The sequence below is a fragment of the Oncorhynchus mykiss genome, chromosome 19 (assembly GCF_013265735.2).
Source record: "Oncorhynchus mykiss isolate Arlee chromosome 19, USDA_OmykA_1.1, whole genome shotgun sequence".
Classification (NCBI taxonomy): Eukaryota; Metazoa; Chordata; class Actinopteri; order Salmoniformes; family Salmonidae; genus Oncorhynchus; species Oncorhynchus mykiss.
Window position 1 is genome coordinate 15,486,407 of NC_048583.1, and position 26,004 is coordinate 15,512,410.

Consider the following 26,004-nt stretch of genomic DNA (forward strand, 5'->3'; position numbering starts at 1 on the left):
CTTTCTGGAACTAAACTGGCTGCCTGTTGAGGCTAGGTTTGGTTTACAGAAGTATATATGGTTCTGCGCCCAGATATCTAACTGATTACTTTCGCCGTTTTAGGGATGCACATAATCCCAGCACCAGATCAGGTGTTGCTAATGTGTTTTTATACAGGTTCAGGAGTAATGGTCGGAAATGTACTTTCTTGTATACTTGAGCCTCAGAATGGAATGAGTTGCCTCTGCCCATAAAAACAATGTTTTTAGGCTGCAGAGATGATCCCTGAATGGAGTATACATCTCTCGGATGACCACCAGGACCGAGATTGTTCAGTCCACCTGTCCACTGGTTGTGTTCTGTGTGGTGGTGGAGTCGCTGTCCCTTGCGGTTGGGTCCTGGTTCTGACTCGGGAAGGAAGAGCAATGGCCCCTGATCCAGGGTCCTGATCCGTTGCCAGGGTTTGTGATCAGCCGCTACACAGGTCCAATCTCTCCCACCAGCAACACTGGATATCAGCAGGTCCTCATGGACTGCAGACTGTAAAACACAAATTGTACAGAAGAGCATAAATGTTTATATAAGAAACTCATTGCTGTACACAAAAACATGACATCATACAATGTTAATCATAGCCAAGCCCATTTCTAACACTGTGATTCAAGTACCTAACCATATGGAGTGATTGGAGTATATTATAAAAACTATTCCATATGTTGATTCAAGAATTAAGTATGTTTTGGTTCGACTGAGAAGGGAAATTCAGTCCCTGCAATGATACAAAAATAACCAAGTCAATCAGCACGTTTATTTCAACAAAATGGTCATACACTCACATAACATGAAGTGCAGCACTTTTATTGTACAAAATAATAACTTCCCACTATGGTAACACTTAACCTTTCCTGTAAATCTGGGACCCTCTGATAAAATATATTTTTAGAATACTAAAATGAACAACATTACACAGATCTTTATGTCAAGTAAACATGAATTAAGGCACTATAAAACACCAGTATCAAACTAAATGGTGATAGTCACATTTCATCAGTGAAGCATTTTTATAGACACCATCAGCATATCATCTACACTGTCTCATCATACTCTTTCTTTCCTCAGTTCCCTACTACATTTGTTCCTGACTTGCCTAGTAAAATAAATAAATACATCCAAAACCAACAGAATTAACTGCAAACAAACTAGCTAGTACTACATTACATGTCACGACACTACACATGCGCTGTGTGCATTTTCTGTTGGTGTATCCTGAGATTGCTCCTCTCTGAGAACCTCTTCCCGCAGTGCGTACAGGCGAATGGCCTCTCTCCTGTGTGGACCTTCAGGTGCCTCTTCAGGTGGTGCTGGTGGGAGAACCTTTTCTCACACAGGTGGCAGCCGAACGGTTTCTCCCCCGTGTGCATCCTCTGGTGGATCTCCACCTGTTTAGGGAAATTGAAGGCTTTCCCACAGAACGAACACGGGAAGCACTTATTTTTGCCACCGGATCTGCTGATAGTGCTACTACTACAGTCATTTGCCAATGGGCTTGTGTAGCCATTTAGTGTTGAGGCACTGGCATTGTCTGAGGTCTGGTTTAACATTAGGAGAGTGTGAGGAGGATGAAGGCCAGGGAGTGTCTGTGTTGTCGCAGGGTCCATGTTCCAGTCGATAGATCCTATAGAAGGTATGCTGAAGGAAGCACCCGTTAGGGGGTTAACCTGAGGCACCATCAGTCTCTCTGAATCACAACTATAGGAGCAGGATGGATCATCGCTAGCTGAGTCTGTGTCTGTTCTCTCCCGCCGCATAGGGACACCTTCCAGTCCCCGCAGACCAAATCTATGCCTCGCCCTGGTCTCAGCAAGTCTGTTGTCATGGAGACTTTGCTCGGTTGTTGTTTTGTGTTCAACTGTCTGTTTCTGGTTGTGCTTAACACTGTTGTCCCCCAGTCCAGAGTTGAGGACGCTGTCCCATCCACTGACTTCCACAATGTTGCCTCTGGTCTTGGCCTGCTCAGTGATGTCATCCCCTGGGCCCATGGCTGCACCCGTCTGGGTCTGGGAATCTAAGATGGCAGCCCAGTCGCCTCTGTTAGCTTCCAACCAAACACCTATAGGCAAATGTTACAATCCAGACTTAAACATGACACAACCAAAAAAAATCATAGACATGGCCTGGTGATGTCTATAGCCAGGTTTCCATCCAACCGCTTATACGAGTAACGTACGTTTACGATAAAAAAAAGGGCCTGATGGAAACAGCAATTTTGTTGTTAAACTTTCCAAAAGTTGACAAAAGTAAATATGCTAGACATGGTGGGATCTTTTTTGTCAGTAAAATGTTTTATACGAAAGTATTGATATAAACATGGAGTCACGTGATGTTTTGTGGTTCTCCCACTACCACTTGGGAAAGCATCCAGTTTATTACAGATACAAATAAGTTACGATGGACTTCACAGGGTGGTGAACGTGCACAGTGTTCAGCTTGAAGCTACTTATTCTGGTGACATGATCGATGCTTGGCTGCCATTTGACAAATAAAAATCCTGCTCTTATCCATAATTATCTCATCATGTAGGCTGGTTTACCAGCACTGTATCTGCGAGCTGTTGGCTAGAACGCACTCCTCAAGACCAGAGTGGGCATATTCGCGTATAACGCAACAGTTTACTATCAGTAGAGTTCAAAATGTGATGCAGAAACATTTAATTTTTGAAAGTGGAATAAGTACCCTTTATGTGCACTACGTCATTACGCACTGCTTTTTACCCTCAAGTCAGTTTGTTGGAAACACACTGGTGGGAAAATGCAGATTTGATAATATTCTAATTAAAATCTTTCACCAATTGGATGGAAATCTAGCTTATGACTTATGTTGCATCATATTGTTTATTTGTATTTCATACAAATTGTATTGATGTTGATTTATAAATGAAGTACTCATATTGTTTCATACAAAAATAAATCAGGCGCATCACTATTCCCATTGAATATCTGTACTGTATGTAGGCTATATGTATTTGTCCCTTACCTTGCTCCCCCATCTTTAATCCACTCAGCAGATCAATGCTCTCTGGTTCGTCTTCTATCGTCTCCTCTTTGACCAGCAGCAGATCAGGCTTCCCATCCTCCATGTCTACTGACTGTAAGAGATACAGAGTGAGAGGATGTTGGATCAAGAAATCTGATATAAGCAACCTGCTATGGGGCATCTGCTGATTGGGCAATGAGGGATTGCTAGGAGTACTATACAAACGTGTTAGTTAATTTGATTATTTAACACTCTTAAATGGTTTGATAATTCAAAAGGCATGGTCCCACACTTAAGACCAAATTAATCAAGACCTGGGTCCGTATCCACAAAGAGAATCAGAGTAGGAGTACTGATCGAGGATCAGGTTCCCACCCGTCTAAATAGTCTTATTCAATATGATCTAAAATGCAAACTGATCCTAGATCAGCACTCCTACTCTGAGAGGCTTTGTGGACCCTGACCTAATACCATACAGACAGTAGTTCACAGTGGGCTCACCTCAGTGAGGCTGTGTGTGGTCCTGTGCTGCACAGCTGGTTCCTCTGTGGGTTCAGGAGGAGGTATAGTCTGGCTGTCCTCCAAGACCATGGTCCCCTCAGGGTTCCCCAGACCCTCCTCACACCCCTCCTCCTTCACCAGCAGCACCTCTGGACCCTCCTCCTCCTGGAAGAGACAGGTGATACAGAGTACAGACATACACTCCCTCAAGTACATACACACAGATAATAAACACACTTTCAACATGAAGTGTTACCTATACTGTAATTACAGAATTATATCATTGTTGTTAAGCCCATCATTGTGGACATAAATATGATGTTGTGGGTAAATATGAGTCAGCTATGATAACTCAAAAGTCAGTCAAACCTTACTAAACTATTTTACAGTAGGTGATACTTATTTTCCACCATCATTTGCAAATAAATTCATTAAAAATCATACAATGTGATTTTCTGGATTTTTTTTCTCATTTTGTCTGTCATAGTTGAAGTGTACCTATGATGAAAATTACAGGCCTAATTTTTTTAAGTGGGAGAAATTGCAAAATTGGTGGCTGACTAAATACTTTTTTTGCCCCACTGTATATATTTTTTAACCTGCATATTTAGCTAAAAGAAATCCAGGTTAGTAGGCAATATTAACCAGGTGAAATTGTGTCACTTCTCTTGAGTTCATTGCACGCAGAATCAGGGTATATGCAACAGTTTGGGCCGCCTGGCTCATTGGGAACTAATTTGCCAGAATTTTACGTAACTATGACATAACATTAAAGGTTGTACAATGTAACAGCAATATTTAGACTTAGGGTTGCCATCTGTTAGATAAAATACGGAACGGTTCCGTATTTCACTGAAAGAATAAACGTTTTGTTTTCGAAATGATAGTTTCCGGATTCGACCATATTAATGACCTAAGGCTCGTATTTCTGTGTGTTATTATGTTATAATTAAGTCTATGATTTGATAGAGCAGTCTGACTGAGCGATGGTAGGCACCAGCAGGCTCATAAGCATTCATTCAAACAGCACTTTCGTGCGCTTTGCCAGCAGCTCTTCGCAATGCTTCAAGCATTGTGCTGTTTATGACTTCAAGCCTATCATCTCCAGAGATTAGGCTGGTGTAACCAATGTAAAATGGCTAGCTAGTTAGCGGCGTGCGCGCTAATAGCGTTTCAAACGTCACTCTCTCTGAGACTTGGAGTAGTTGTTCCCCTTGCTCTGCAAGGGCCGCGGCTTTTGTGGAGCGATGGGTAACGATGCTTCGAGGGTGGCTGTTGTCGATGTATTCCTGGTTCGAGCCCAGGTAGCGGTGAGGAGAGTGATGGAAGCTATACTGTTACACTGGCAATACTAAAGTGCCTATAATAACATCCAATAGTCAAATATATGAAATACAAATGGTATAGTGAGAAATAGTCCTATAATTCCTATAATAACTACAACCTAAAACTTCTTAACTGGGAATATTGAAGACTCATGTTAAAAGGAACCACCAGCTTTCATATGTTCTCATGTTTTGAGCAAGGAACTGAAACGTTAGCTTTCTTACATGGCACATATTGCACTTTTACTTTCTTCTCCAACACTTTGTTTTTGCATTATTTAAACCAAATTGAACATGTTTCATTATTTATTTGAGGCTAAATTGATTTTATTGATGTATTATATTAAGTTAAAATAAGTGTTAATTCAGTATTGTTGTAATTGTCATTATTACAAATAAAAAAAGAGGGGAAAAAATAAATAAATGTCTGATTAATCGGTATCGGCTTTTTTTGGTCCTCCAATAATCGGCATCGGCGTTGAAAAATCATAATCGGTCGACCTCTAGTGTCAAGAATGGTCCAACACCCATCCAGCAAACTTGACACAACTGTGGGAAGCATTGGCGTTAACATGGGCCAGCATCCCTGTGGAACACTTGACCCTTGTAGAGTCCATGCCGATGAATTGAGGCTGTTCTGAGGGCAAAGGGGGGTGTAAATCAATATTAGTCAGGTGTTCTTAAAGTTTTGTACACTCAGAGTATCACACAATGTCTGGATTCAACATTCTACCCAGGAATATTCAACACTGAAATCTGTTACTCTCGTTATTCCAAATGCTTCTGTGGATCTTTTCTATTGACCATAATGAATTCATTTTTTTACTTTAATGAAGGATTTGATATAAATATTGAATGCAATCGAGTTTAACGGTTACTTTCTATGTTATTGAGTGGAATGTTTTTTCTGCTAGTGTATCCTGAGGTAGCTCCTCTTCCCGCAGTGCATACAGTTGAATCGCCTCTCTCCAGGTGTATCTTGAGAAGGTGCTGGGGGGAGAACCTCTTCTCAGCTGTATGATATCTTCCCTGTGTGAACCCTTTGGTGCCGCTTCAGGCTGGACGAATGGGTGAAACTGACCAGGCATAGGTGGCAGCCAAATGATTTCTCCCTGTGTGGACCTTCAGGTGCATCTTCAGGTTGCCACTTTTGGGGAAGCACATCTGACAATGGGTACCGCTGAAGTATTTCTCCCCTGTGTGGAACCTCTGGTGGATCGCCACCCTCGGGGGCAGCTGAAGCCTTTGTAACAGAACATGCAGAGGAACCATTTCTCTTGACTATTGCCCGATGTTGCTCCCCCTCCCTGCGAGTGGTCTCTAGCCCTGTGGTTTGAGTTCAATAACCGATCGAAAAGAATGCAGCTGTGTGAATCGGAAGGCCCCATTGACATGGACACTGGATCGCGATCCCTAAGCGCATGTAAAGGGGAGTGGGTCGCGAGATTTGTCTCTAAGCTTTCCCTGTAATCTAAGAACTCTCTTCCCCTATGAGTGTCCATCTCCTCTGTGACTATCTGCATTCCGTGTGGGAGGAACGTCGCCCGAAAACGTTCCCAGTCACTTCATCTACGACCAGACCCTCCCTTTTCTTATCTAGGTACCCTTCAAAGTATACACTACTACTATACCGGTTACAGTCCGCTCTAGACAGATCAGTCTGTGTCTCTAAAGCCAAGGGCATGTTGCCAGGGTCCATCTCTGTAGTGTAAGAACAACACAGATCATTACCGGTCTCTAACGGGTCAAAGTAAATACTATGAGCCAGGGACAAGAGGACAGCCCAGTGTCCACTGGGGCTGATCTGTGGTCAGATCCTGTGTGTAAGAGCCTGTGTGTTACAGTTAAAGTCTCTGTGTCAGTCTCTGACTTGAGGACGGTGTTCGGCATTCCACTGACCTCCGTGATGCTGTGTTGGGTCCTGGCGTGGGGAGTGGTGGCAGTGTTGAGATCCTCTGTGGCTACAGGGGGCGCTCCAGTCTGGTTGTCTCTGCTGTGTCGTGGGTGCTCTCCTTTGGTCATCTCCTGCTTGACCCCAGGACCTGCAGCCTCTGCATCTTCAGACTGAGACAAGAAGAGCATAGGTAATTTCCGGTACATGTGTAGAATTGCATAACAATACCATAGGGAAGTCTCACAAGCTCTCCTATGGCAGATAAATGAGGGTGTACATGTAAGCAAGTGAATAGCTGAGGGGAGCCTTTCTGAAATAAAATGGCCACATTTGATGTACTGTCATTTTTATGTAATACCATTACACTAACCTCTATCATGATAATGTGCTGGGTTGAGGTTCCACTCCCCTCATCAACAGTGATTGGTTGGTCATCGCTCCATGTTTTGTGTCCCGCTGGCTTCACAAAGCTCCTGTAGCCTCCAGTGAGATGTCCTTCACCTGAGAGTGTGATTGGGGTAAAAGAGGTGGTTAGGTTAGCTAAAGTCAATGGTTAACGCTATATTGTACACTATTGGCAGCTTTGATACTGTGTAGAATTGGCAATGATGTAAGGTAACACTAAGCATAACTTATTGATATATTATTTATTGATTAATGTATTATGTTCCATGCAACACATTGTTTTCAAGGACTAAATAATAGGGAATACAGTAATCAATTATCTGGTTAGAATATGACATTGGCTCTTTGCGCAAGATAGTTAGGTAATCAGAGGAATTATTGCATACTATCCAAAAACTGATCAAGACCCAATTCTGGGTAACACATCAAATCACATTTATTGGTCATGTACACATAGCTAGAATCTGAACACATGTGCAGTGGGGGACGAAGCTAAATGTACCTCTTGCCATTCCTCTGTATCGGTCAAGAATGTTGACACTTCTGGGACGACTGGCGAGGACGCGCTCTCGTATTGTCCTCTCTGCGCGCTCCCGTGACACCTTCAGTTCTAGTAGCTGTAGTTTCCTCCGCAATGCCCTGTTTTCTTTCTGGCTTTGAGTTATTTCCAAACGAAACACTGCATAGTCGTCGTCTACGAGTTTACAGATGTCTGCCACTGCTGCATTCGCCAGCACCTCCATGACGGAGGCTATTTGAGTGTGAAAAACCATGCAATTAGCCATTGTTAGCCAACGTTAGCATCTAGGCTAGCCTTACCTATATCAAATCTATCCACCAAGTCCTTTCTCCAACACAAATTTGGGAACTAGATTAAGTGATGCTGTGCAGTTGAAGTAGTGATATGTCGAGTTCCAGTGTGTTCATAAACGTCTAAATAACAACAATACAAATTACAATACGCCAAAGTGGAAATTGTTATTGGTCACTGTTCACATCCGCTTATCTCTTCTTCGTGTGATTTTCTTATTCCTTGGCATGTTGAGTTCGCAGAATGTATTGTGCATGCTGCCACCTACAGTGCGGGATGGAAACGGGTATATTCATACAAACCTCCAAAAATGAATAACCTAAACTAAATCAAACGACTTTTCTGTTAAAATAAAACATATCTGATCCCTACACACTCTCAAGGGGAGCCTGGAATGGTGGGCGGTCTTCTTGCACCAGCACAAGTCATCAGATGTAAAATCGTTCAGTCCCTTACAGTTTATAAATGTAGCAATGATGCAAAAAATAATCCGATTTTTAACTGCATATTTTGACTGCCAATAAACATTTACTACAGGTTGTGGTGCATTTTGAATTTGTATTTATTATGGATCCCCATACATTCACAATAGATTTGTATAACACATTAAGTGTGTGCCCTCAGGCTCCTACTCTACTACCACATACAGTGGGGCAAAAAAGTATTTAGTCAGCCACCAATTGTGCAAGTTCTCCCACTTAAAAAGATGAGAGGCCTGTATTTTCATCATAGGTACACTTCAACTATGACAGACAAAATGAGAAAAAAAATCCAGAACATCACATTGTAGGATTTTTAATGAATTTATTTGCAAATGATGGTGGAAAATAAGTATTTGGTCAATAACAAAAGTTGTTCTCAATACTTTGTTATATACCCTTTGTTGGCAATGACAGAGATCAAACGTTTTCTCTAAGTCTTCACAAGGTTTTCACACACGGTTGCTGGTATTTTGGCCCATTCCTCCATGCAGATCTCCTCTAAAGCAGTGATGTTTTGGGGCTGTTGCTGGCCAACACAGACTTTCAACTCCCTCCAAAGATTTTCTATGGGGTTGAGATCTGGAGACTGGCTAGGCCACTCCAGGACCTTGAAATGCTTCTTACGAAGCCACTCCTTCGTTGCCCCAGGCGGTGTGTTTGGGATCATTGTCATGCTGAAAGACCCAGCCACGTTTCATCTTCAATGCCCTTGCTGATGGTAGGCTTTGTTACTTTGGTCCCAGCTCTCTGCAGGTCATTCACTAGGTCCCCCCGTGTGGTTCTGGAATTTTTGCTCTCCGTTCTTGTGATCCTTTTGACCCCACGGGGTGAGATCTTGCGTGGAGCCCCAGATCGAGGGAGATTATCAGTGGTCTTGTATGTCTTCCATTTCCTAATAATTGCTCCCACAGTTGATTTCTTCAAACCAAGCTGCTTACCTATTGCAGATTGAGTCTTCCCCAGCCTGGTGCAGGTCTACAATTGTGTTTCTGGTGTCCTTTGACAGCTCTTTGGTCTTGACCATAGTGGAGTTTGGAGTGTGACTGTTTGAGGTTGTGGACAAGTGTCTTTTATACTGATAACAAGTTCAAACAGGTGCCATTAATACAGGTAACGAGTGGAGGACAGAGGAGCCTCTTAAAGAAGAAGCTACAGGTCTGTGAGAGCCAGAAATCTTGCTTGTTTGTATGTTTGTTTGACCAAATACTTATTTTCCACCATAATTTGCAAATAAATTCATAAAAAATCCTACAATGTGATTTTCTGGATTTTTTCTCTCATTTTGTCTGTCATAGTTGAAGTGTACCTATGATGAAAATTACAGGCCTCTCATCTTTTTAAGTGGGAGAACTTGCACAATTGGTGGCTGACTAAATACTTTTTTGCCCCACTGTACATACTCAAAATCATTGGTCACTTTAATAAATGGATCACTAGTCACTTTAATAATGCCACTTTAATAATGTTTACATATCTTGCATTACTGTATTCTATGCCATCTTGCTTATGCCGCTCGGGCATCGCTCATCCATATTTATTTGTACATATTCTTATTCCATCCCTTTACTTAGATTTGTGTGTACAAGTAGTTGATGTGGAATTGTTAGAGTACTTGTTAGATATTACTGCACTGACGTTACTAGAAGCACAAGCATTTCGCAACACTCGCATTAACATCTGCTAACCATGTGTGTGTGACCAATAACATTTGATTTGATAGCCGACTGCAAGCCAAGCCTAATCTCACTAATGCTCGTGGCTGAAAGTGAGCAAAGTCCCCGCAGCAATGTTCCAACATCTAGTGGAAAGCCTTCCAAGAAGAGAGGAGGCTATTATAGCAGCGAAGGGGTGACCAACTCCATATTAATGCCCATGATTTTGGAATCAGATGTTCGGCAAGCAGGTTCCACATACTTTTGGTCATGTAGTGTATGTCTGAATGCCAAATCATGTGCATATAATCTCAGACAAATTAATGCAGTTTAAGACCATCCACAGAAGATCCTATACCAGTAAAACTGAATATATGCTCTCAAAACAAAAGGGGACATATTTGCATATGCTATGATCTTGTGAAGGCTCGCTGAATTCCGGCAAATAATATGTTATTTTTCTCAGCACGTCTACAGATCCTCCCTTCACCCTGTTTTTGTTTGCTTGGAAATGTAGACACTACAGTTATCAGAAGAAACTGTGTAACCTAGCATTTATAGCGGCTAAGAAAAGCATGGCCATTAATTGGAAGGTTGGTATTGCTCCCACAATATCACAATGGATGGAAGAAATGTCAAGTTACGTATCACTAGATTTGATTTATTACAAGATTAAGGGTAATAGCCAAACCAAAAATGCTTTCTGCTACTAAGATCAGATAATTGTAGGCTAAACTGACAACGGAGTGAAGAGCAGAATTCTCAACTAGCAAGAAACAAGTCGCAGCAATGAAGAATTGAGTGTGTGCGCGTTCACGCGGGGGTGGGGGATTCTGTCAGGAGGGAGATTTTCGGCACAACACCGGGAAACCGACGTGGTCGAGGAGATGTTCAATTACTAACGTATTGCCTGCAGTGTCCTCCCCTCCTCGACAGCCACCTTTCGTTGACGATAGTCATGTTTATTGAATTTAGCTTTTTTGTCGGGGGAAAAGAATGCACACGTTTAAAAACAATATGCTACCAGTCCTCGGCAGAAAGTAGTTGTATTGTGTCGTTTATTTGAAAATACCAAGTCGAAGTAGTCAAATATAGTTTATATGGAGTTTCAACTAAAAGGCAACTATGTTGTTTGACATTCAAATAAAGGTCTCAGAAAACCAAATCATATTTTAAAGTATTTTGAATACCTCTCAGAAAACCAAATCATACTTGGAGGTATTTGAATCTAGGCAAATCATTTGAAAATAAAAAAGTTAGTTGAATTAGTCTAAATAGATGATCACAAGCATATGGTTTAGAGGGCTCTCAGATATGAATCTTAATATAGCCTATAGCCTAGAATTAAATAGAGGAACATGGAATCACCTCAACATTACACTAGACTACTTTTGCAACTTCAAAAATGACTAACACATATGTTTTCATGAGTGAGACATAAGGTAATACAGTAACACTTGACAAGTTCTTATACATGTGTAGTAACTTATTACAATAGCAACATTGTTACATAGGCCTTTGGAAATGGCTTTATAATAGCATAATAATGGAGTTATTACATAAGTGGAATAAGGAAGTCCCCATTCCTCAGGTACAGTAGCTAAAAACGCTAAGCTCATTGCCATGCAATTAAAATCCATTTACAAAAGTAAATGTAAAATGTTGCTCCAAAAGTAGTTTGTTTTATTACACAGGCACAATGACAGTTTAACGTAGAGTATTACTGAGAATGCTAACAGTAACAAAATATGTGTATTTAGCATTGAAAAGTAAACTAGATATCACAAAACTGCCTTCTTGAATCAACTATGGCAAAAGGTAGGTGGAAAATCATTTTAGTTTGTATTCTGAGTAAACTGTCTATTTAAAGATGGTATATTGTGCTCAAAACAAGAACACTTACCTTCAGATGAACGGAGGTTCTAAGTTGTTTTTGCTAAGCATTCAACTTGCCGTTTGCAAATGGGTTTGAATTACTCTGCAGTATTTTCAGGTATCATAAAATGTATTGGAGCTTTGAACATTTCAGTGGCATGTTGAGTGTCAATGTATTTATCCTTATCTGTACAAAATATCATTGGTTAATTGGTATGACTTGATTTTGTACCCCTAGGACAGGGCTGCCCTACCCTCTTCCTGGAGATCTCCTGTCCTGTAGGTTTTCAGTCCAACCCTAATTTAGCATATCAGATTCAGCTAGTTAAGGTCTTGTTGATCAGCTAATCAGTAGAATCAGGTGTGTTAAATTAGGGTTTGACTGAAAACTCACAGGACAGTAGATCTCCTGGAAGAGGGTTGGGCAGCCCTGACCAAGGGCAATGGACATTCAGGAGAATGGTCATTTACAAAATGTTCAGATAGAAATGTATCGTGTAGATCAAATGACTGTCAAGTATATTGGAATATATAGGAGATTATAGGAGATTGTGTGTGCTCTATTCATTCTACCTTCAACATGCAGTTCCAGAGACAGTTATACTTTAATGGCTTATTGCAAACACGCTGCATGTTTTAGAACTTTTTTTATATTGTACAGGCTTCCTTCATTTCACTCTGTCATTTAGGTTAGTATTGTGGAGTAACTACAATGTTGTTGCTCCATCCACAGTTTTCTCCTATCACAGCCATTCATTTCTGTAACTGTATTAAAGTCACCATTGGACTCATGGTGAAATCCCTGAGTGGTTTCCTTCCTCTCCGGCAACTGGGTGTATTGACACACCATCCAAAGTGTAATTAATAACTTCACCATGCTCAAAGGGATTTTGAACGTCAGTAAAAAATGTTTTTTTTTTTTTAATGTAAAACAATAGGTGCACTTCTTTGTGAGGCATTGGGGGAAAAAAACTGGTCCTTGTGGTTGAATCAGTGTTAAAAACCCAATGCTCGACTGAGGAACCTTACAGATAATTGTATGTGCGGGGTACAGAGAGGTAGTAATTGAAAATTAATGTTACACTAATATTGCATGCAACTTATGTTAAGAGCTACAGGCAGTTTGATTTGTGTGTCATTTTAGGCTAAAATTGAAAAAAGGTACAATCCAAACATTTACTACTCTACTTATTTAGGCTTGCCATAACAAAATGGGTTGAATACCTGACAAGAAATGTCAGCTTTTCACTTTTAATATGTAAAAATAAAAAAATGTTCCACTTTGACATGGGGTATTGTGTGAAGGCCAGTGACACAAAATCACAATTAAATCAATTTTATATTCAGGCTGTAACAACAAAATGTGGAAAAAGTCGAGGGGTGTGAATACTTTCTAATTAGGCACTGCACAACCCTGCCATTAGTTGAAGACAGCCAATCCAACAGTTTCAGAAAAGTAGTCACTTCCTGAGATCTGTATTAAAAAAAATTAAAAAGTAGTTGCTTTCTGAGATCTATATTTTCAAAATAGTTTTAAAAAGTAGTGATTTTTTGGGATCTATATTCAAATAATTGTAGTCATCTCCAAAGTAACTTTTTCCCTCTGACAAATAGTTACTTTCGGGGAACAAATAGTTACTTTCCACAAAGCACAGTTAAAACTATAGTTATCCCAGATCTGTATGCTACTTGTCTCACACAACTAAATTTGTTTTTATCACTTTACACATTTATTTTGGGATCCACCCCTGTAAACGTCACTTGCCTGATGACGCACAAGTGGAGAAGGTGAGTCGATTTTAAAACAAGCGCATTTTCATCCACGTTCCCTCTCCTCGATTACCTTTTTCAAAAGGAGGCGAGAGAGGACGGAAGACAGAGGACGCAGAAGTTGAGATAATCCAAATGAGAAAAGGCCATGATGAGTCTCTTTCAAGCTCAGTACAGACATTACCCTAATTGACCTAAAAAAGAATGGCCACACTGCTACGATTTCTCCCCGTTGTGGACACTCCTATGTTTGATAAGGTTACTCTGGAAGGAAAAGCTCTTGTAACATAGTTTGCACTTGAAGGGCCTCTCCTTGGTGTGAACGGTCTGGTGCTTCTTCACATAGTTCGCCTCAGCAAAGCGCTTCCCACATGTGGGGCAGGCGTACGGCTTGTCGGCGTCCGTCCTAAAACTAGGTCTCCCACGTTGTGACCCAATGACACCAGAGGAGGTAGAAGCAGGAGCCACCACCCTCATGTGGTTAGTCTTTGAGCTCCCTCCTTGACCTCTAGCCATGGTTTCGGTGTTGTTGGGATTGTCTGCAGTGTTATAGGCTAGGTACCTCTCATGGTGAAAGCCCATCCTGACCCTGTCTGTATTGGTGGGATAACTATGAGGCAGCTGAGAAAGGCTAGACCCAGGTCCAGGCTTTCTATGAACCCAGTCACCAGGCATTAGAGGAGATATTGAAGGAGAAAGACTTCCAGTTAGACTCCCACTAGGCGGGTCTCCCACCACTCTCTGTGAAGGCTGAAGCCCAGGGTGACCCGCTCTGTTCATCATGGATACTGTGGTGTTTGTATCATAGGAACAGGAGGGTCTATCTCTATCAGCCCCAGGCCCTGTTCCTTCCCTGCACTGAGACTGTGAAGACAAGAGCCTCAATTGCTGACTGGATCCTCGGTCTCTCTGATGACCACCAGGACTGAGGGTCTTGAGTCCACCTGTCCACTGGTTGTGTTCTGTGTGGTGGTGGGGTCTCTGTCCTTCGTGGTTGGGTCCTGGTTCCGACTCACGAAGGAAGAGTGGCGGCTCCTGATCCAGGGTCCTGATCCGGGGCCAGAGTTTGTGACCAGCCGCTTCAGAGGTCCAGTCTCTCCCACCAGTAACACCGGATATCAGCAGGTCCTCATGGACTGCAGACTGTAAACACAAATTGAACAGAAAAGCATAACGGTTTATATAAGAAACTCTCTGCTGTACACACAGAAGCATGACATGATAGTAAAAATAACCACAGTCAAGCCCATCTCTATCACTGTGATTCAAGTAGCTAACAATATGGAGCCTTGGAGTTCATTATAAAAAATGTCCATGTGTTGATTAAAAAAGTGAAGTATAATGTTTTGGCTTAACTGAGATAAGGAAAACTCAGTCCCTGCAATGACACAAAAATAACCAAGTCAGTCAGAACAGAGTCAATGTTGTATTTAATTTCAACAAAATGGTCATACACTCACACAGTGAAGTACAGTACTTTATAATTGTACAAAACATGTAACAAGTAGAATAACTTCATTATGGTAACACTTGACTTTTTCTGTAACTCTTGGACACTCGCTTTGAGAAAATTAATTTTAGAATACTTTGGAAAAGGTTCAACATTAGACACATCACTACTTCAAGTCAAGTAAACATGAATTAAGGCACTATCATTTCCTCATTATAAAACACCAGCATCAAAACAGGACAAGGTTCACTTTACATCAGTGAAGCATTTTTAGAGACACCATCACACCAACGATCACCATATCATCAACTCTGTCTCATCATACTCATTCTTTCCTCAATTCACCTCATTCAGTTTCCCTACTTACATCCAAAACAAACAGAATTGACTACAAACTAACTAGTACTAAATTACATGTCACTACACATGGGCTGTGTGCATTTTCTGCTGGTGTATCCTGAGGTAGCTCCTCTCTGAGAACCTCTTCTCGCAGTGCGTACAGGCGAACGGGCTCTTTTGTGTGGATCTTCAGGTGCATCTTCAGCTGGTGCGAGAACCTCTTCTCACACTGGGGCAGCTCTAGGATTTCTCCCTTGTGTGGACTCTCTGGTGCCTTGTCAGGTTGGATGAGTGTGAAAAACTGGCCTTGCACAGGTGGCAGCCAAATGGTTTCTCCCCTGTGTGGACCCTCTGGTGCCTCTTTAGGCTGGACAAGTGTGAAAAACAGGCCCGGCACAGGTGGCAGCTGAACGATGTCTCTGCTATGTGCATCCTCTGGTGGATCTCCACCTGTTTAGGAAAACTGAAAGTTTTCCCACAGAATGAACAAGGGAAGCGCTTCTCTTTGCCACTGGACCGACTGATAGTGTTACTACTACTGTCATTTGTCAATAGGTTTGTGTAGCCATTTAGTGTTGAGGCACTGGCATTGTCCGAGGTCTGGTTTAACATTAGGAGAGTGTGAGGAGGATTAAGGCCAGGGAGTGTCTGTGTCGTCGCAGGGTCCATGTTCCAGTTGATAGATCCTATAGAAGGCAGGCTGAAGGCAGCACCTGGTAGGGGGTTAACCTGAGGCGTCATCAGTCTCTCTGAATCACAACTATAGGAGCAGGATGGAGCATCGCTAGCCGAGTGTGTGTCTGTTGTCTTACGGACACCTCCCTGTCCCCGCAGACCAAATCTAAGCCTCGCCCTGGTCTCAGCCAGTCTGTTGTCATGGAGACTAATTTTGGTTGTCGTTTTGTGTTCCACTGTCTGTTTCTGGTTGTAGTTAACAGTGTTGTTCCCCAGCCCAGAGTTGAGGATGCTGTCCCATCCACTGACCTCCACTATGTCGCCTCTGTTCCTGACCTGCTCAGTGATGTTGATCCCTGGGCCCTTGGCTGCATCCGTCTGGATCTGGGAATCCAATATGGCTGCCCAGTCTCCTCTGTTAGCCTCCAGCCAACCACCTGCAGGAAGAGGTTACAAAGTAGACTTTACAAACATGGTAGAGAACTCTACATATGTATTTATTAGGGATCCCCATTAGCTGCTGCACTTCCTGGGGCCCAAACACATTAAGGCACTTACATCACACATAAAACAAAAGCTAAAACAGTACATCATATAGCATTATTACACCACTACATATCTACAATACAAAATGTATAATACCACCATACGACAATATATTTGTGTGTAGAGTGCGTGTGCGTGTGTCTGTGTGTGTCTCTTCACAGTCCTCACTATTCCATAAGGTGTATTTATCTGTTTTTTAAAATCTAATTCTACTGCTTGCATCAGTAACCTGATGTGGAATAGAGTTCCATGTAGTCATGGCTCTATGTAGTAATGTGCACCTCCCATAGTTTATTCTGGACTTGGGGACTGTGAAGAGACCTCTGCTGGTATGTCTTGTGGGGTATGCATGGGTGTCCTAGCTGTGGTATAGTAGTTTAAATAGGCAGCTCGGTGCATTCAGCTTGACAACACTTCTTACAAAAACAAGTAGTGATGAAATCAACCTCTCCTCCACTTTGAGCCATTAGAAATTGACATGCATATTATTAATGCTAGCTCTCTATGTACATTTAAGGGCCAGCCAAGCGTCCCTGTTCTGAGCCAATTGTAACTTTCCTAAGTCCTTCTGTGGCACCTGATCATACGACTGAACAGTAGTCCAGGTGGACTTGCCTTGTTGATAGTGCTAAGGCAGAGCAGCACTTTATTATGGACAGACTTCTCCCCACTGTTGTATCAACACGTGGCATGTCATTACTAAATATAGAAAAGTAAGGGGCCGAAACAGCTGCCCTGGGGAATTCCTGATTCTACCTAGTTTATGTTGTAGAGGCTTCCATTAAAGAGCACCCTCAGACAGATAACTCTTTATCCACAATATAGCAGGTGTAAAGCCATAACACACATGCTTTTCCAGCCACTATGATCGATAATGTCAAAAGCCACACTGAAGTCTAACAAGAGAGCTCCCACAATATTTTGATCATAAATTTCTCACAGCCAATCATCAGTAATTTGTGTAAATGCTATGCTTGTTGAATGTCCTTCCCAAGAAGTGTGCTGAAAGTCTTGCCAATTTGTTTACTGTAAAATAGCATTGTTTCTGCCCCCCCACCCCCAAAAATAAAAAAGTTTACTATGGGTTGGTAACAGGCTGATTGGTCAGCTATTTGAGCCAGTAAAGGGGGCTTTATTATTATTTGGTAGATGAATGAATTTAGCTTCCTTCCAGGCTTGAGGGCACACACTTTCTAGTAGGCTTAAATTGAAGACGTGGCAAATAGGAGTGGCAATATCATCCATTATTATTCTCAGTCATTTTACCTCCAAGTTGTCATACCCCGGGGGCTTGTCATTGTTGATAGAACACAATATTTTCACCACTTCCACACTCACTTTAGGGAATTCAAAATGACAATGCTTGTCATAACTTGGTTATACTTGGATGTGTAGTGTCGGAGTTTGTTGCTGGCATGTCATGCCTAAGCTTGCAAATCTTGCCAATTTTTACAAAAATATTCAAGTAGTTGGCAATTAAATGAATGTCTGTTTCAGTGAATGATGGAGCTGAGTTTTCCTTTTTGCCCAACATTTTATTTAAGGTGCTCCAAAGCTTTTTACGATCATTCTTTATATAATTTATCTTTGTTTCATAGTACAGTTTCTTATTTTTATTTAGTTTAGTCACATTTGCAGTATGTTCGCCAATCGATTGTACAGCCAAACTTATTTGCCATTCCTTTGCCTCATCCCTCAAAACCATAAAATGTTTCAATTCCTCATCAATCCAAGGGGATTTAACAGTTTTTACAGTCATTTTCTTAATGGGTGCATGCTTATTAGTAACATGAATAAGCAATTTCATAAATGTGTCAAGTACAGTGTCTGGTTGCTCCTCATTACACACTACAGACCAGCAAATATTCTTTACATCAACAACATACACATCACTACAAGACTCTTATACACTATATTAGGCCAAGCCTTTGGAACTTTGGTTTTCCTAGATATAGCTACTATATTGTGATCACTACATCCAATGGATTTGAATACGGCTTTAAAACATATTTCGGCAACATTTGTAAAGATGTGATCAATACATGTTGATGATTACATTCCTGTGCTGTTTGTAACTACCCTGGTAGGTTGACTGATGGAAGGCACTGGTTACAGTTTGAAGCTTTTTCTTGAGTGGGTAGCTTGATGAGAGCCAATCAATATTGAAATTACCCAGAAAATACACTTCTCTGTTGATATCACATATATTATCAAGCATCACACATATTATCCAGATATTGACTGTTAGCAGATGGGGGGTCTATAGAAGCTTCCCACAAGAAGGGCTTTAGGTGAGGCAGATTAACCTGTAGCCATATTACTTCAACAGTATTTAACATGAGATCCTCTCTAAGCTCTAAAGGAGTGTGCTTCTGAATATAGACCGCAACACCGCCCCCATCGGCATTTCTGTCTTTCCTGTAGATGTTATAACCATGTATTGATACCACTGTATTATCAAAGGTATTATCTAAGTGCTTTTCAGAGTCAAAATATGAATTTCATCTGTTACTAGCAAGTCATTTATTTCATGAACCTTGCTTCTTAATGTAGGCTATTTTCAGCACTTTTCTGGGAAGCTTATAAGTAGACATGACAATGTTATTTATGTTTGAGTTGATAGTGCAGGGTGAGCTGCACACAGTGGAATTCCTACTAGGGCACACCACCTCAGTGCTAAGAGTAGAACTCTAGTTCATAGGCACATTACAGCATACAATAGCTGTAAGATGAACAGAGGCACTCAGGGCAGTTAGAGGGACATGAATTAAGTTACTGATGACTGACAACACCCCTGGGACAATGTACATTTTAGGCAGTACTACGAAAACTCAGCGACACAATGGTAGGGATTATCTGAGCTGGACTTGGGTCATTGATAAGTCAATGTTTTTTGAGTCAAGTTCATGCATTATAATGTGTGTGCTTTTCTATGTAAACATAAGTTCTATTGATTTCATGAATGAAGAAAATGTAATATCTATTACTGTACAGTATGTAGGCTATACAGTGCTTAACAAGTCACATAATAAGATGCTTGGACTCACTGTGTGAAATAATAGTGTTTAACATGACTCATCTCTGTACCCCACACATTCAATTATCTGTAAGGTCTCAGTCAAGCAGTGAATTTCAAACACAGATTCAACCAAAGACCAGGAAGGTTTCCAATGCCTCACAAAGAAAGGCATCTATTGGTAGATGGATAAACAAAAAAGCAGACATTGAATATCCCTTTGAGCATTTTTTAAAATAAAAATAAATTAACGAATTAATTTACCCTATATTTAACTCGGCAAGTCTGTAAATAAGAATTTGTTCTTAACTATGACGGCCTACCCCGGGCCAATTGTGCGCCGCCCTAAGGAACTCCCAATCACAGCCGGATGTGATGCAGCCTGGATTCAAACCAGGGACTGCAGTGACACCCCTTGCACTGAGATGCAGTGCCTTAGACCGCTGTGCCACTCGGGAGCCCTGGTGAAGTTATTAACTACACATTGGATGGTGTATCAATACACCCAGTCACTACAAAGATACAGGCGTCCTTCCTAAATCAGTAGCGGAGAGGAAGGAAACCACTCAGATTTCCACCATGATGCCAATGGTGACTTTAAAATAGTTTGTTTAGTTAAACGGCTGTGACACGAGAAAACTGAGTATGGATCAACAACATTGTAGTTACTCCGCAATACTAACCTAAATGACAGAGTGAGAAGAAGGAAGCCTGTACAGAAAAAAACTATTTCAAAACATGCTTCCTGTAGGGCCTCCCGAGTGGTGCAGCAGTCTAAGGCACTGCTTCGCAGTGCTAGAGGCGTCAGTACAGATTCAGGTTCAATCCCAGGTTCAAGCCGGGCCACGACTGGGAGGCCCATGAGGCGGCGCACAATTGGCCCAGTGTAGTCCGGGTTAGCGGAGGGTTTGGCCAGCTGGGATGTCCTTGTCTGCGCTCGAGCGACTACATGGGCGCATGCACTGACTTCGGTCCTCCGACACATTGGTGCTTCCGGATTAAGTGAGCAGTGTGTCAAGAAGCAGTGCGGCGTGGAGGGGTTGTGTTTCGGAGGATGCATTGTTCTCGACCTTCGCCTCTCCCGAGTCCATACAGGAGTTGCAGCGATAGGACAAAACTATAACTACCAATTTGATATCACAAAATTGGTGAGAAATGGGGTAAAAAGTACCCCCCCCCCCTAAAAAAAAATATTTAAAAAAATCCTGTTTGCAATAAGGCACTAAACTAAAACTGCAAAAAATATGGCAAAGAAATTTTATTAACTACATCCTGAATACAAAGGGTTATGTTTGGGGCAGATCCAACACAACGCATCACTGAGAACCACTCTTCATATATTCAAGCATGGTGGTGGCTGCATCATGTTATGGGTATGCTGGTCATCAGCAAGGACTAGGGAGTTTTTGGTAATGAAAATAAATGGAATAGAGCTAAGCACAGTCAAAATAATAGAGGAAAACCTGGTTCAGTCTGCTTTCCATTGGGAGACAAAATCACCTTTTAGCAGGACTTACCCAGAAAGGCTCACAGCAGTAATAGCTGACAAAGGTAATTCTAGGATGTATTGACACAGCGGTGTGAATATTTGTGACTTAGATATTTCTGAATTTCATTTTTTTTTTTATATATAAAAACATGTTTTTACTTTGTCATTATGGGGTAGTTTGTGTAAATGGATGAGGATTTGTTATTTAATACATTTTGAATTCAGGTTGTAACACCAAATGTGGAATAAGTCAAGGGGTATGAATACTTTCTGAAGGCAGTGTGTGTATTTCTCCCTTACCTTGCTCCCCCATCTTTAGTTGACTCAGGTCAATGCTCTCTGGTTCGTCTTCTATTGTCTCTTCTTTGACCAGCAGCAGATCAGGCTTCCCATCCTCCATGTCTACTGGCTGTAAGAGATACAGAGTGAGAGGATGTTGGATTAAGAAATCTGATATGAGCACCCTGCTGTGGAGCATCTTCTGATTGGACAATGAGGGATTGCTATGAGTACTATGCAAACATGTTAGTTAATTTGATTACTTGTCACTCTTTAATAGTTTTATAAATTCAAAGGCATGTCAAGACCTGGGCCCGTATTCACAAAGCATCAGAGTAAGAGTGCTGACCTATGATCAGGTTCCCACCTGCCTACATAGTCACTCATTATGATCTAAAAAGGCAAAACTGATCCAGATCAGCACTCCCGCTCTGTGGATACATGCCCTGACCTAATACCATTCAGACAGTAGTTTACAGTGGGCTCACCTCAGTGAGATTGTGTGTGGTCCTGTGCTGCTCAGCTGGTTCCTCTGCGGGTTCAGGAGGAGGTGTAGTCTGGTTGTCCTCTATGACCATGGTCCCTTCTGGGTTCCACAGACCCTCCTCACACCCCTCCTCCTTCACCAGCAGCACCTCTGGACCCTCCTCCTCCTGGAAGAGACAGGTGATACAGATTACACAAACATACACTCCCTCAGGTACATACACACAGATAATAAACACACTTTCAACATGGAGTCTTTACCCATCCCCACTAGGTTTGAGTCCTATAATGTAGTTACAGAATTACCTCATTGTTGTTAAACCCATCATGGTGGACATAAACATGTTGTTGTGGATAAAAACAAGTCAGCTATGATAGGTAAAAAGTCATCAGACAAACCTGACTAAACTATTTTCACGTGTACAGTAGGTGTTTGTTAGTGTGTGGGTATGTGTAGGTCTATTTAGACACGCGCTGTCGTGTTTATGCAGAATAGGGTGAGATTAGATGTGACGTATACTAAAGAGAGTCTCAATGAAAGTCTTATAATGAAAAGTCCCATTTTGTGTTCATTAAACATAAAAAAAATTATATACACCATATGAAAACCACACATAGATATGTATGTTTGCCTGCCTGGCAGACATCTCAGCTTGGATGTCAGCCCACCATCTCAAGCTCAATCTCGACAATACAGAGCTGCCCATCTTCCCGGGGAAGGCCTGCCCGCTCCAAGACCTCGCCATCATTGTTGACAACTCCATGGTGTCCCTCTCCCAGAGTGCAAAGAACCTTGGTGAGACCCTTGACAACACCCTGTCATTCTCTGCTAAAATCAAATCAGTGACTCGCTCTTGCAGGTTCATGGTCTACAAAAGCCATAGAGTACGAGCCTTCCTCACACAGGAAGCAGCCCAGGTCCTAATCCAGGCTATGGTCTTCTCCCATCTAGACTACAGCAACTCTCTGTTGGCTGGGCTCCCTATTTGTGCCATCAAACCCCTGCAACTTATCCAGAACGCTGCAGCCAGTCCGGTATTTAACCTTCCCAAGTTCTTCCATATGTCACCCCGCTCCTTGACACACTCCACTGACTTCCAGTCGTGGCTCGCATCCACTACAAGACCATTTTGGTTGCCTATGGAGCAGCAAGGGGAACTGCCCCTCCATACCTTCAGGCTATGCTCAAACCCTACACCCCAACCCGAGCACTCCGTTCTGTCACCTCTGGTCTCTTGGCTGCATCTGCCCAACCCAGTCTAAGCTCTTCTCTGTCAAGGCACCACAATGGTGGAACGAGCTTAGCGCTGAAGCTAGGACAGCAAAGTCTCTGCCCATCTTCCAAAGACGTCTGAGACCCTACCACTTCAAAGAGTATCTTAAAATGAATCCCCCCCCCCCCCCAAAAAAAATGTAATGTCTCAACTAAAAATCTGCATTAACTTGATAAACTACATAAATTGTCATTAAAATTAAGTTGTTGAATGTAAGTAATGAAATAGGTATTTGTGAACATCACAGCCTACAATTTCTGGATGAAACATTCTACCAAGGAATATTCAACACTAAAATCTGTTACTCCTGTTATTACAAATGCATCTGTGGATCTTTTATGCTGACAAAAATGAAAAGTAATCTTTGTCTTCAATGCAGGGTTTGATTTAACGTCAGAAGCTATCGAGTGGAATGGTTACTTTCTATGTTATACAGTGGTGCTGGTGTATCCTGAGGTAGCTCCTCTTAGAGAACCTCTAACTGCAGTGCGTACAGGCAAACGGCCTTTCTCCAACATGGACCTTCAAGTGCATCTTCAGCTGGGGCTGGTAGGAGAACCTCATCTCACACTACGGACAGCTGTAGACCCTCTGATGGATCTCCACCTTCTGGGGGCTGCTGAAGCCTTTGTTACAGAACATACAGAGGAACCGTTTCTCTTTACTACTGCCTGATGTTGCTCCCCCTCCCCGAGCCTTGGCCCTTTGAGTTCAATAACTGATAGCAGTCATGTGAATTGGAAGGCCCTATTGACGAGGACACTGGGTCGCGACCCCTGAGCGTGTGTAAAAGGGAGTGGGTTGCAACATTTGGATTTGTCTCTAAGCTTTCCCTGTAGTCTAAGAAATCTCTGCCTTGTGAGTGTCCTCCCGTAAGTGAGTCTCGTCTGCATTCCATGTCAGAGGAACATCACCTTCAACTTTCACAGTTGCCATCTACCACTAGAGCCTCCCCTTTCTTATCCAGGCACCCTTCAGAGTATACACTACTACTGTACTGGTTCCAGTCCCCTCTAGAGAGATCAGTCTGGGTCTCTAAAGCCAAGGATATGTTGCCAGGGTCCATCGCTGTAGTGTTGAAGACCGCGTTCGGCGTTAAACTGACCTCCGTGATGCTGCATCGGGACCTGTCCTGGGGCACGTTGGCAGGTGACCCAGTAGCTACAGGGGGCACCACTCCAGGCGCTGCTCCAGTCTGGATGTCTCTGCTGTGCCGTAGGTCCTCCTCTCTTTCAGATGTCTCCTGCTTCACCCCAGGACCTGCAGCCTCTGCAGACTGACACAAGAGAGGTTATTACTGGTACATGAGTAGCATTGGATAACAATGTCATAGGGAAGTCTCACAAGCTCCCCCATGGCAGATACATGTGGATGTAAATATAATTAAGTGAATAGCTGATGGGAGTCTTTCTGAAATAAACTGGCCATATTTGATGTAATACTATGACACTAACCTCTATCACAATAACATCCTGGGTTGAGGTTCCATTCCCCTCATCAACATTGATTGGTTGGTCATGTCTCCATGTATTGTGTTCCGCTGGCTTCACAAAGCTTCTGTGGCCTCCAGTGAGATGTCCTTCACCTTAAAGAGTGATTGGGGGAAAAGAGGTGGTTAGGTACTGAGTCGTCACTGCTCATTTTTTCAAAGAGCAAATAATAGGAAATATATTATCAGGATAGAATGTGATAGTGTCTTTCAGCAAGTTTGCTAAGTAATCAGGGGAACTATAGCCTACTATATGTGATTAACACATCTAAAGTCAAACGTGCAGATGTGAACGGGGCGACAGGCCCCTCGACCTCTGCAAAAATGTACCTCTTGCCATCCCTCTGTATCGGTCGAGGATCTTAGCGCTAACGTTACTGGGACGACTGGCGACGACGCGGTCTCGCGTTGTCCTCTCTACACGCTCCCGTGCCATCTTCAATTCGAGTTGCTGTAGTTTCCTCTGCAATACCCTGTTTTCTTTCTGGCTTTGAGTTATTTCCAAACGAAACACTGCATAGTCGTCGTCTACGATTTTACAGATGTCTGCCACGGCTGCATTTGCTAGCACCTCCATAATGGAGGCTATTTGAGTGTGAAAAACCATACAGTTAGCCATTGTTAGCAGCTAACGTTAGCGTTACCTAGATAACAGATGTATCACCCAAGTCCTGTCTCCAACACGAATGAAATACTACCTGGGGGGTAAGTAGGTGATGCTGTTTAGTTAAGAGTCATGTTTTGAGTTCGTGTGTTAATAAGTTTCTAAATAACTAATAAAATCGCTAACATTTACATTTTTTTCTTGGTCACCGTTCAGTTCCGTTTACACTTCTGTGGTTTTTAAATCGCGGTTGGCAATCAACATTAGTGATGCATTACCGCCACCAACTGGACTGGAGTGTGAACCAGCGACATGGGAGGTCTAAAGTTGAGCTCTACCCAATTAAACCCTGCCTTCTCTTAGGAAACGAAATACAGAATTAAATACAATATCAGCTTAAGGTTTTCTTAAATTCAATTTAACTCCTCAATACCATTATTCCTTAATCGTAATAACAAATTGTATTTTTCCCTCCCACATTGCTGGCACTGAAATGGAATGTGTTCCACTGTCTCCATCTTCTGGCAGTGATCACACTTTCCAGTTGAATGTTTCCCTTCTGATTTCAAAGTGCTGTTGAGCCTTATGAGTCTCAGCCTTGTGATTAGACTTCCCTCTCTTCTCTCTTG

General features: G+C 42.2%; 1 protein-coding gene and 1 non-coding gene across 4 annotated transcripts in view; both read right to left on the minus strand.

The window, feature by feature from the left end:
* Positions 1-8,192, minus strand: part of LOC110498503 (zinc finger protein 7) — a 147,492-nt gene extending 139,300 nt beyond the window's left edge. Inside the window, exons 1-6 of one of the 3 annotated variants that reach the window (XM_036953768.1) lie at positions 7,641-8,183; positions 7,104-7,234; positions 6,739-6,903; positions 3,515-3,679; positions 3,014-3,125; positions 73-520 (exon numbers count right to left, since the gene is read on the minus strand). In XM_036953768.1, coding sequence (XP_036809663.1) covers positions 507-520; positions 3,014-3,125; positions 3,515-3,679; positions 6,739-6,903; positions 7,104-7,234; positions 7,641-7,923 — 870 coding nt within the window. In that variant the 5' untranslated portion in view covers positions 7,924-8,183 and the 3' untranslated portion in view covers positions 73-506. Of the gene's footprint in view, positions 1-72; positions 521-770; positions 2,091-3,013; positions 3,126-3,514; positions 3,680-6,738; positions 6,904-7,103; positions 7,235-7,640 lie in introns of those variants that run through there. The other 2 variants (XM_021575305.2, XM_036953767.1) reach the window with 2 other exon arrangements.
* Positions 8,193-15,141: 6,949 nt separating this feature from the next.
* Positions 15,142-25,744, minus strand: LOC110498478. The gene is made up of 7 exons (XR_005037586.1): positions 25,102-25,744; positions 24,737-24,867; positions 24,388-24,558; positions 22,011-22,175; positions 21,544-21,652; positions 15,841-16,629; positions 15,142-15,757 (listed from the first exon to the last, which is right to left on the minus strand). It is a non-coding gene; the product is annotated as a neurotrophin receptor-interacting factor homolog (transcript).
* Between the last annotated feature and the right edge of the window lie 260 nt (positions 25,745-26,004).